Below are 12,732 nucleotides of genomic sequence, written 5' to 3'. Positions count from 1 at the left end.
CATATAATAACATAACATAATAAGTGCATACCAAAATGGTAAAAATTATGATGCATAATAAATTTTAATACATATACACACGAGTAAGTCAAAACACATACCATATGAAATCATAATACATCCATTAATCTTTATACGATGTATCATAATATATATATATATAGCAAAAAACATCTCAAAATACATACATGCATCATCGCATCACATAAGCATAATAAGAAGATAAAGTTTTAATTTAAAGTAAATTAAAATATATACATATGCAAGGATAATTCATAGTGCATATAATAAGAATCATATATATTCATAAACTTCACTATCACATTTCATAACATATACTTACACTCTCACATTATATGTCATGACATATATGTGTATCTCACACGTTATAATATAACACATTATAATATATATATATATATATATATATATATATATATATATATATATATATATATATAATTTTATAATATATTAAACTTATATTTACTTGATTCAGTCTAAAATGATTTTCTAATCGAAGGGTCATGGTCCTTAGTGATTGGATGTGGTAGGGAGATAAAAAAAAATATCAAATTGGAACATAGCATAATCATATGCCCAAATTAAAAATATTACATTTTAGTTTACTTGTAGCAAAACTTTGGTAGAATCCTCTACTATACATGAATATAAATTTGCCTAAATTTCATTATTAATTTCTAACGATTTAACCTATAATCGATGACATAATGATTACCAATCAACTAATTGTACAGTTCTATAAAAAAAATTTGTTTCATTATTATGATTGATAAACCATCTTATATTATCATCAAAATTTACAGAAAGTCAGGAAATATATATAACTATATTTATGCCAAATTTTAGCTAAAAATAGAATTATTATGAGGCTAAAATATGCTTACAATTTACTATTCTCTTAAAACTAGATTAAGATTATATACACTTCCAAGGCTCATATCTCATTGCATAAAGTTAGTATTCACTTAATTCCAAATTCTACAGGAATCCTCTTAAGATATATTGAAAGAACATGCTTTAATTGTATCCTAAGAAAGTCAATTCAAGTCGAAAGAATCCAGAAGTTACTGAAAATAAGAGATTGTAAGCACTTCAGCTTAGAATATCCATAACTCTATACATAAATTTTAGTTTAAAACCATACCAAAGGTTTTAGAATCATAAGTGATATATATAAAACATATCAAAAAATCAAAGATTAATTTAAAGCTTAGGTTACTCAAAAGCATCCAAAATTATTAATATACAATCCGTAAAGTTGAAGTATTAGGTATTGCAATAGAATAACTAAGTTTTTTTTGCCTTAATCTTTTTTAAACTAGGGTTCTTTGGCTTTGAACGAAGAAAGGGTTAAATTTGGAGAGAAAATAGATTTAAAAAAATTAAGAAATTTTTTGATGGTCAGGAAGATAAAGTTGAAGTAAAGAGGAGTTGGTGAAAAAGATAAAGTTGAAGTAAAAGGAGTCAATGGTAATCTAAAGGTCATAGGTTCAATCTTGTTAAACCTCCTTTTAAGTTTTTTTTTCTTAACATAATTCTAGTACCGTAACAACTTACTTTCGGATTGACCAAAATGATATATGATAGGGATGAATATTGATACCCTCATGTCACCTGTCTCGACTTCCCGAAGTGGGCCGGAATCACTCCTCATTGATCTCGTAATTGAGAAAATAAACCTGACTCTATATTAATGGTATATGGCATGACTTAGCTTCATCGGCCTTCTCTTCCACACGGGACGATGAGAGGACCATGCCCCACCTAACCCGAAAAAGGAAAGAAGCCCGATAATCCCCTGCCCCTAGGGAACACACACTAGCAAACCGTTGACATTAAATGTTTCCTCTATGTTGGGTAAGAGGAGATTATACTGCTGATACTTTTCTCTTCCTCCTCTACTTTCCTGACTTAAGCATCATATAAGTCGAGTCAGGACACTCATAGCACAAGCTTGTTATGTAGGATTGTCAACGTAGTCTAGAGACATAGTTAGAAGGCTACCCAACAAAGGAGACCGCCCAACTACTTAATCAAGTTTCTCCACTCGAAGACTGAGCCGCTCATAGCAAATCGACTCCTCTTACAGCTTCCTTCGTCTCACTCAGAACACTTATTCTTCATGTTAGCTAGAATGAGTCACCAATATGGACATGCACTTTCGATAGAGAACCAACCAGGTCAACTCACTAGTCAACGATCCTTATGTGTTAACAAAATATTTCGATCCAATTTTACCCTTCAACCTCTCTTATATGTCTTAATATTTTTAGAGTAATTCTTCTCTTTAATTATCATCTCAACTTAATTATTAATTATTCCATCAATGCATAAGTATTTATTATCCTCTACATATATAATATTTAAATCTTAAACTTACTTGATTGAGATATGATTAAATTTGTTAAGTCTTGAGAGACACTTAAATATCTACTATAATATTAAAGTATATTTTAATCATCGTGTGAATGTTTAATTGTTATGACTTAATCTCATACATGTCTTTTCGCTATAAAACATACTTAACATAACGATCCTTTTTTATACTATTTCAAAAACCTTGTTGCATAACATGTTTGAAAGTATGACTTTAACTTTAGAAAATTGATAATACAAGCATATCATATATAATGCTTATGAAGAATAATTATAACAAAGAACATCTTTAAGATGTGATATGTGTGTGAAAAACTTATACTCAAACTATAATGTTTTTGTTTAGTACTCTTGGTTACGAAAAATTAAAAAAAAAAAAAAAAAAAAAAAAACTTGAACTGTGGAACAAGTAAGTCACTTGGAGACAGACCCGAAATAGTTTTCTCATGGCCCATCTCAATCATCGCTAAACCCAACATAACATACCATATGATTGGGCTGAAATGGGTTTGGTTTTGCGTGTTTCCCAAGTTATACTGCGTTGCGATGGGCAGCTTATCGCACGACACACGTATCAAATCCAATGTTGACCACGTGCAACTATTTTTAAACACACAAAGGATAAATGCTTCCTCGATGCCGCGATCTCTCAGATCAAAGCACGAAATCCAACGGTAGATGACCATCCTCACAAGGGCGAGCCATTTGCCTGTCCCGATCGCCGACCCACCGTATCCCTTTTACGTCTTCCCCAAGTCTCCCATTCGCTTATATCGATCGCCCGCTCCTTCCCCTTTTCGATCCCTCAGAAACAGAGGCGTCGGTGGAATAGCCTCTTGTCATCCTTCTCTCGTGTATCATATTCGTTTCTGTTTTCCCCCTTCGCCCCATTAGAATTTTATCCTTAGGGTTAGGGTTTGCATCTCTGTTATCAACCAAGATAGGAGAACGACCGGAGGTCCAGGGTTTCATTGCAATAACCGTGAGTCCGACGATGCGGCCAGACACTGCCGATAACAGCCACCACCAACACCATCACCGCAACGACCATAGGCCAGCCTCCGGCTCTTCCGGAGGCCGCATCCACCACCGGCCCATCTTTTCTGGCGGGAACCGCCAGGAGTGGGTCCCCCGTGGTTCCGCTCCTTCTGCAGCTGCCTCCACCGCCGCCCCCGCCGCCGCCAACCCCATCCGTCCCACTGCTCCGGCAGCGGCCGGACCTGCCCACCGACATCGGCCCCGCCAGGCCCATATCCCCCGGCCTTCTCTGCCGCCAACCGTTGCGGCTCCTTCGGATGACGCATCGGATCCCTCTCTACCGCGGCTGGTCCAGGAGATCCAGGACAAGCTGGCGAGGGGGGTGGTTGAGTGCATGATCTGCTACGATATGGTGCGGCGCTCGGCCCCGATCTGGTCGTGTTCCAGCTGCTATTCCATTTTCCACCTTCACTGCATTCGGAAGTGGGCCCGCTCCCCTACATCCTCCGATGCCCCATCCGCCTCAGTAGACGGAAGTGGCGACCGCGCCGGATGGCGGTGCCCCGGATGCCAGTCGGTACAATCCGTCCTCGCCAAGGATCTCGCCTACAGTTGCTTCTGTGGCAGCCGAGGGGATCCGCCGAACGATCTCTACCTCACCCCCCACTCCTGCGGTGGACCCTGCAGGAAACCTCTCGACCGGACTCCAGCGGTTCCCGATGCTGATAATGATGAGTCCCGTTGTCCCCATGTGTGTGTTCTTCAGTGCCATCCTGGGCCGTGCCCACCGTGCAAGGCCTTTGCCCCACGTCGGCCGTGCCCCTGCGGCAAGAAGACGATCGTCCGGCGGTGCTCCGATCGAGAAAGTCCCTTGACCTGCGGGCAGCAGTGTGATCGTCTCCTTTCTTGTGGCCGTCACAGGTGTGAACGGATTTGCCACACCGGCGCTTGCAGCCCCTGCCGGGTACTTGTCACAGCTTCTTGCTTCTGTAATAAGAAGATCGAGATCGTTCTTTGTGGTGATATGGTGGTGAAGGGTGATGTCCAAACTATTGGAGATGGGGTATTCTCTTGCAATTCTATCTGTGGTCGAGTTCTTTCTTGTGGGAACCATTTCTGCGGAGAGAAATGCCATCCGGGGCCCTGTGGTGAGTGCGAGTTACTGCCTGAGAAGATCAAAAGTTGTTATTGTGGAAAGACCAAATTGGAGAATGGAAGGAAGAGTTGCCTGGATCCGATTCCTACTTGTTCTGGACTTTGTGAAAAGGTCCTTTCTTGTGGGATCCATAGGTGCAAAGAGATTTGTCATGAGGGAGATTGCCCTCCTTGTATGGTACTGGTCGATCAGAAATGCCAGTGTCGATCCTCAAATCGGACAGTGGAGTGTTACAAGGTTTCCAGGGACGCAGAAATTTTTGTTTGTGATAAGTCCTGTGGTAAGAAAAAGAATTGTGGGAGGCACCGGTGCAATGAGCGTTGCTGTCCTCTCTCTAGACCTGGTGGGGAGCTCTTAGGCAGCGATTGGGACCCCCACTTGTGCTCCATGCCTTGTGGAAAGAGGCTCCGGTGTGGGCAACATTCTTGCCAGTTGCTGTGCCATAGCGGGCACTGTCCGCCATGTCTTGAAACCACATTCACTGATCTCATGTGTGCTTGCGGAAAGACATCAATCCCACCACCAGTTCCCTGTGGTACCCCGGCACCATCGTGCCCCCATCCTTGCTTGGTTCCCCAACCATGTGGCCATCCTGCTTCCCACACCTGCCATTTTGGGGATTGTCCTCCATGCTCAGTGCCAGTTGCAAAGGAATGTGTTGGAGGGCATGTGTTGTTGAGGAACATACCATGTGGATCCAAGGATATCAGGTGCAATCAACTCTGTGGCAAGACTCGGCAATGTGGGATTCATGCTTGTGGTAGGACTTGTCATCCTCCTCCATGTGATGCTTCGTTTGCTTCAGGGTCTGGTTCTGGTGCGAAGTCTTCTTGTGGGCAGGTCTGTGGTGCGCCGAGGAGAGATTGCAAGCACACTTGCAGTGCTCCATGTCATCCTTCAGAGCCTTGCCCTGATCTTAGGTGTGACTTCCCAGTCACAATAACTTGTTCTTGTGGCCGTATTACCACTAGTGTGCCTTGCAGTGCTGGAGGCAGCAGCGGTGGGTTTCATGTGGACACTGTGCTAGAAGCATCTATCCTTCAGAAGCTTCATGTTCCGTTGCAGCCAGTGGAAGCCAATGTGAAGAAGATCCCTCTTGGCCAGAGGAAGCTTTCTTGTGATGATGAGTGTGCTAAGATGGAGAGGAAACGTGTCCTTGCAGAGGCATTTGACATAACTCCTCCTAATTTGGATGCTTTGCATTTTGGTGAGAATTCAACAGCCTCCGAATTGCTTTCTGACCTTTTCAGGCGGGAACCAAAGTGGGCGTTGGCTGTGGAGGAGAGATTCAAGTTCTTGGTGCTTGGAAAGACAAAAGGTGCATCGGGAGGTCTTAAGGTACATGTCTTTTGCCCCATGTTGAAAGAGAAGAGGGACGCAATTAGACACATAGCAGAGAGATGGAAACTTGCAGTCCAAGCAGCAGGATGGGAGCCAAAGCGATTTCTTGTAGTACATGTGACGCCCAAGTCTAGACCACCAGCTCGGATATTGGGCTTCAAGCCTGGTGTTCCAATAACTGCTCAACCTCCGGCTTTTGATCCTCTAGTCGACATGGAGCCTAGACTTGTAGTTTCAATGCTAGACTTGCCTAGGGACGCAGATATAAGTGCATTGGTGCTAAGATTTGGTGGGGAATGTGAGCTGGTATGGTTAAATGACAAGAATGCGTTAGCTGTTTTTGGTGACCCAGCAAGGGCTGCAACTGCACTGAGGCGGTTAGATCATGGATCAGTTTACCAGGGTGCGGCTGTGGTTTCTGGTCTTCCAGTGCTTAATGCATGGGGAACAGGACCTAAAGAGGGTGGAGTTGCTTCAAAAGGCAGCAATTCATGGAAGAAGGTTGTTTCCTCTGAATCAGATTCTTGGGGCGGGGAGTGGTCGTCTTCTGGGGCTGATGCCACAGTGCCTTCTTGGAAGCCGACGGAGGCTGCACCTATCTCGACTTCATCAAACCCATGGAGTGTTCTTGATTGCGATACAACTATGAATTCAGTGTCCACAGAATCAGGTGCTGACCGGATCATGATTTCTGGTGTGAAAGGTGGATCACCTGAAACAGATGGTGTGGTCTCTACCGAACAGGGTGCGGCTGTTGGTAAGGTAGAGATGCATGAAGAGGTGGATGACTGGGAAGAAGCCTATGAGTGAGACTGTGGGGCGACTTTTGAAGTTGCTTATTTTTTTCCTTTTGATGATGAAGTGGCCTAAATCAATTAGTATGTGAAATTTACATTTAATGTTGTTATATTCTTGGCACTGGTGCTCATCTTTTGTTATTGTTATATATTTTGTCAGATAATGTTGGTGGCAACATGCGAACAGAAAATTTGAGCAAATTGTGCAAGATTCTGTCTTTTATCTGTTTTTTTTGGTACAAACAAGATTGTCCTGATTAGATATTGTGAATGTTTAGTCTTGGTTCATTTCCCTACAATCTGCTGCCTTGTTCTCGTTCTGTTGGTCTTGTTGGCAGCCAAGTGCAAAGATTTTGCTCGTTTCGGGTTCTGTCATGTGTTTGTTGAGTGCTATATGCCATCATCAAAGAAATTGTTCTTGTTATTTGCTTCTGAGTGTTCTTTACCACAATTTCCTCCTCCAAAATACTCGCGACAGCAATTTTGAGAAGTTTATAGAAATATATAATAACTACGTCGATAGCCAACTTCCTATGGAAACAGCTTAAGATTCATGAATATTGATTGATCTCCTATTCTTGTTTATGTGACTAAAAGTGAGAGGAAAGACTGGTCTTTTGAGATTGTTGCATTTATGGTTTGGGTAAGAACAGGTTTTGTAATGCAAGTTCGTCTTTGGGTTAAGGACTTGGATTCTCTCCAGTACGTCGTTTCATCATCCGCGTCCATCGTGCTTTAAGCGTTGTGCAAGGACAGCACGCCCACACGTTTCCTTGTGAACCGCTTGAAGTCTTGTGCTGTCTTGCCAATGAGAGAGACAAATATGAATAGGGTTAGTTGAGTGGTTGAGAAAAAAATCATGAGTGAAATTAAAAAATGTTAAGAATTAGTATAAATGAGTTGGAAATTAATTCTACTAAGACTTGTCATACATGATAAAATTTGGTTGAATAATTTAATATTTTATAAGGAGAATCAAGTTGTCGATAATCATTTTATTTGAAGCAAAACTCTACTATAAAATGAATAATTATAAATATCTTAGAAAAATATTCCTAGGTCATAAAACACCTAAAACTAATAAAACAAGAAAAACTCAAACTATAAGTCAAACTATTTTAACTAAGTGTGAACTTAATAAAAATTAAACCTAAAGTAAACAATTATATTTTTCTTATGGTGCTTCTGACTTCAAAAGCTCATACCCGTATTTATAGTTGCAATAGAAGATAACAAACTTGATTTTTTCGATGTGAGATTATGTGGGACTTGCCAAACTAATAATCCCGACCTATTGATTGTATGCTACACGATAAAAAATACCCCCAAGTATACTCATAAGGTTATCTTGCTAACTACCTCATCTTGAACTTAGTATATGATCAAATCTTTCAAATACTTACTGACGTAAGCGAATGAATCTTGTCAAATATGTCTCCAACCTAGTTTTTATAAGGTCTCAGCTCAAATCGTTACAATTCCGATGGCCTCTAAAACCCCTTACAGATTAAACAAACAGAATCTATCGTAACAATATTATATGAACATATTGAAAAGAAAATATTTTAATACATTTAATTTAATTAAAAAAATATTATTTAAAAATATTTTGTAACTTATCCCGACTTATTATTGGCCTAGAGTTTGTTAATTAATATCCTATTTGTCATAATTAATATACTCTCGAGAAAACATAGTGCAAATATCGAATAACTATTATAAACTTATAGGGTTGAACTAGAACATCACAAGTGAGAATTAAGTGCTGCCTAGTGATTGTTGGATGCTTTTGACCTGTTACGAACACCCATGTTCTAAACTATAGCTAAGAATATAAAAAACTATTAGACATAAAAAAAACTAGTAGTGGTACGCAACGGTAAGCTGCCACGGGTCTCTATATTATAGCACCAACCATAGCCGCATTTGTTTGATGTTGAGTGACAGAATCGCATCAAGAATTTCCATTGGGTCATATTTTTTTCATAATTTAACTAAAATTTTCACGTACGGAGCAAGTGAAAGTACATTATTTATTTCTATCGATATCATTGATTTACCAAATTCATATTATGCGATCCATTTATTTTCATAGCTTTCGATACATATTATTATTTGGTTTTAATGATTAGACACAAACGAGTGAATTATATTATGTTTTTTAGTTAAGGTCTATTTTAGTCCTTGTAATTTTACTCATGAACCTTTTAAACCCTTAATAGTTTACTTATATCTAAAATAATCTCTACATCTTCAAAAATATAATATATAAGACTCTCTCATCACGTTTAAATTATTAAAATTATAGTATGCTTATGTGGTATATCGACTCATAATAAATTATTAATATACATTACATGTGTAATTTAGAGTTAAAATATATTTTATCTATTATGGTTTTGGTATGAACATCTGAAGTCATTAAACCCTTATAGTTTACTCGTATCTAATGTAACCCATACATTTTTAAAAATATAGCATATAAACTCCTTCCATCAAGTTTGAGTTAATAGACATTATAATCTACTTATATGATATATTAACTCATAATAAATTATTAATATAATGATATATATAATTTAAGTTTTAAAAAAATTAAGACCTCTATAATGGTAGGAGGAGGCATCATCGTGGAAGAGACCACCAACAATAGCATTGAGTTGCTACTACCTAATAGGGTGTTGTTCACACATAGCTTCTCTTATGTTAATGATAAGCAAAGGAGCTTCTAGTCCTACCTCACGTGAATGTAGGTTGACCAATCCGACACTAAGCATGTAGTAGTCTCCTAGTCACTCTTTCTTCTCATGGGCATCTTCGTCTCCATTGCCTCTCATTTCGTCCTCTTACACCCCCACCCATCATGTCTATAATATGGTGATCCAATTTTCCCTTACCTCTGCCTCTGGCCTCTCCTACCTCTGCCTCTTTGCCTTCGTCCACTGCTACAGCCTTCGTCGCTTCCCCTTTCTCGACAAGCTAGTCGAGGAGAGCATATGAGTCTGAGAGGGCTACATGGACTAGTTCAACTGCTCATTCTGCTTGCTCTTTGTCTTTGCAATGCAGTGCTTCACATGGGAGGTGGCTTACAAGGTATAATGGTACTTATCGAAATTGAAGCAGGTGTCATTCGTGGTGGCGAGCAACGTCATGATGGACCACATTATGGCATGCACTTTGAAGCTAACAAGTAATATACAAAAGCTCCTGAGCTCGTCGTCAACACGTGAGAGGGCTACATGCATATGATGCTCTGCTAGTTAGTAGCGACTCTATGCTACTATTGGTGGTCGCTTCCACGATGACGCCTCCTCCCATCATTAATGGAGATCTTAGTTTTTTTTAACTTAAATTATATATATATATATATATATATCATTATATTAATAATTTATTATAAATCAATAAGTTTTTTTAAAATTTAAATTATATATCATTATATTAATAATTTATTATGAATCAATATGTCACTTAAGCAAACTCTAACATCTGTTAACTCAGACTTGATGATAAGAGCTTATATACTATATTTTTAAAAATATATATGTTATTTTAGACATAAACAAACCATAAGGACTTAAAAGGTTAATGGATAAAACTATAGGAACTAAAATAGACCTTAATCCTAAATTATATGTGTTATTATATTAATAATTTATTTTAGACTAAAATAGACCTTAATCCTATGTTTTTATATTAGTATCATATTTTCTTTAAATTTTGCCCCACTTAATTTTTTGATTCGATATATTACTCTAACTTAAAAAATATATATATCACATTTAAATTTTTTAATAGATTTATTAAATATAAAATTAAAATAAAGGCGAAGATAAAGGAGTGTATTTTTTATTATCCATATGGATATGAGATGGATATAGATCGAGCATTCCTCACAAATCACGATATCCATCTTCATTTTATTAATTTGTGGGCATGGATGCATAACTAATTATATTCAACTTAAATTAGGCTGAGTCAATTATGAATTATTTGGTTCAACTAAATCAGATTAAATAATACCAACATTCAATAGTAACACTTTGGCTTGATGAATTCAACATTTAACGATTATTATTATTCATAAATATTGATATAATTAATTAATTTGATAATAACTTTATTTTTTAAAAATAAAATAGATTAATTAAGAGAATATAAATAACTCATAGATTTCTCATCCTATCTAAATGAAGAATAAGATGGGGATAAAGGATGAGACCTGGATAAGAATGACGATCGAGGAAGAACTTATCATATCATCTACATTCTTAGCTTATATCGACATAAAATTAAATTATTCATCCTATCTTATGAGATTAATCACAAGACCCTTCAGTTCTCTAAAAATAATTACCTTTAAATATCATACAATAAGAACACTTAAAAGTATTCCTCATCTGTTATAAGCTTTTCTCCCACCAAAACATAGATTACATTAAATATTTATAAAGAAGCCAAACCTAAATGGTAGGATTTTCTTCTTTCAACAGCACTCTATCTCATATGAAATTTTTTTATGAAAGGGACACTAGTTTTAGAAATCTAAAATATATATCAATCTCAAAATATATTTATATTTTTATATCATGCCCTTCTTTCGATCATTTATGGTAAGAATTATATTATGAATTTCCATATCCCATGAATTTTATTTTTTTAAAATTTTATATTTTTATAAAATAAATATTATCTATAAAATTTATATGTAGCTAAAGGGATAAGAGTTATGGTCCTGCTAAAATTAAACCTATAATCTGCCCTCTATATAAACCCTTGTTTACCCTTCACATCTAGCGTTATTTTTTAGTTTGAAAGTTTAGGTTATTACGAAGGAAGAGAAGAATCATCACCATCAGAAATCAGGTAGTCATCTTCATAAATTTTTGTTTTCTTAATTGCTAGATTAATATCAAATATTATATATATATATATATATATATATATATATATATGGTAGCATGTCAAAATAAAAAAAATATGATAACTCTATTCTATAAGTTTAGTTTCATAGATTAATGATATTAAGACGTTCTCATGTATATTTTTATCATGGTAACTCTTTTCTATAAGTTTAGTTTTATAGATTAATAATATTAGGATGTTCATATTTCATGTTTTCACAATTACTGAATTTTTTTATTATGAAATTTAGTGTGTTATTCTCAAGGATATTTTTATTCAAAAACAAATCGATTTTTCATAAACTAATTTATTTAGTAATACCTCTATCATGAAATTGTTTGCATATCATGAAAACTAGATTAATTAATTATATGATTATCATGAGATTAGATCAATTAATTGTTCGTACATCATGAAAATTAAATTACTTGCAGAATTTACTAAGATTTGGAAATTAAGAAAATTATTAAGGAATAAAAAGAAAAGAAAAACTCGGACCTAAACTGTGGAAGCCAAGATCGGATCAATTTCAGGTCGAAGTTAACTAAAGCTTATTGCCCGATTGATCTAAGACTCGAGTACAGTCGATCAAGAAGATGGTATGACCCTTTAGGAACTTTACAAATATGGATCATAGGAAGGTTGACTCGACTAAGATATGAATAACCTTACTATTGTTTAGTTTTAGAAGACTCGTAGTTGACTGATTTTGGTTATCCATCCTATCATTTTTGGGATTTTCTTATTTTAATTAATTTATATGACACTGAGTTTGGTTAAGGGTTTAATTTTGATTTTGGCTTTGACCCTATTTGCATGAATTTTGAATTTTAATTTTAGAAATAGAAATTAGTTGTAAATATGTTGATATATATTACCATTAGACATTATTTGTATTATTTTCTTACATATTTTTTATACATTAATAATGAGTAAGTAAAACTAGTCATTATTAAAATACATGAGTCATACATACATCAATTCAATCTAAAATTTTAAACTATTTGATTGAGATTGTGGGATCTTTCTTTCTCTCCTTTTTCTTTTTCAATCATTCAAACCATTTTCTCTTTTTTTTATCTATTTTTTTACTCATTCTAATTTAATTCAAAAGTTTGAGATCTTAGATTCACAAACTTTTTTGATATTTATGAA

At 36.3% G+C, this 12,732-nt stretch overlaps 1 protein-coding gene across 1 annotated transcript; it reads left to right on the top strand.

Annotated features, from left to right (window-relative positions):
* Positions 1 to 3,102: 3,102 nt before the first annotated feature.
* LOC135617099 (NF-X1-type zinc finger protein NFXL1-like) lies at positions 3,103 to 6,897 on the top strand. The gene has a single exon (XM_065117013.1). It carries the CDS (start codon positions 3,395 to 3,397, stop codon positions 6,683 to 6,685), a length of 3,291 nt encoding a protein of 1,096 aa, XP_064973085.1. The 5' UTR covers positions 3,103 to 3,394; the 3' UTR covers positions 6,686 to 6,897.
* The last annotated feature ends 5,835 nt before the right edge of the window (positions 6,898 to 12,732 follow it).

Source organism: Musa acuminata, chromosome BXJ2-7 (genome assembly GCF_036884655.1).
Source record: "Musa acuminata AAA Group cultivar baxijiao chromosome BXJ2-7, Cavendish_Baxijiao_AAA, whole genome shotgun sequence".
NCBI lineage: Eukaryota > Viridiplantae > Streptophyta > Magnoliopsida > Zingiberales > Musaceae > Musa > Musa acuminata.
Note: the sequence above shows the minus strand (reverse complement) of the source record. Positions and strands in the feature narration are given on the sequence as shown.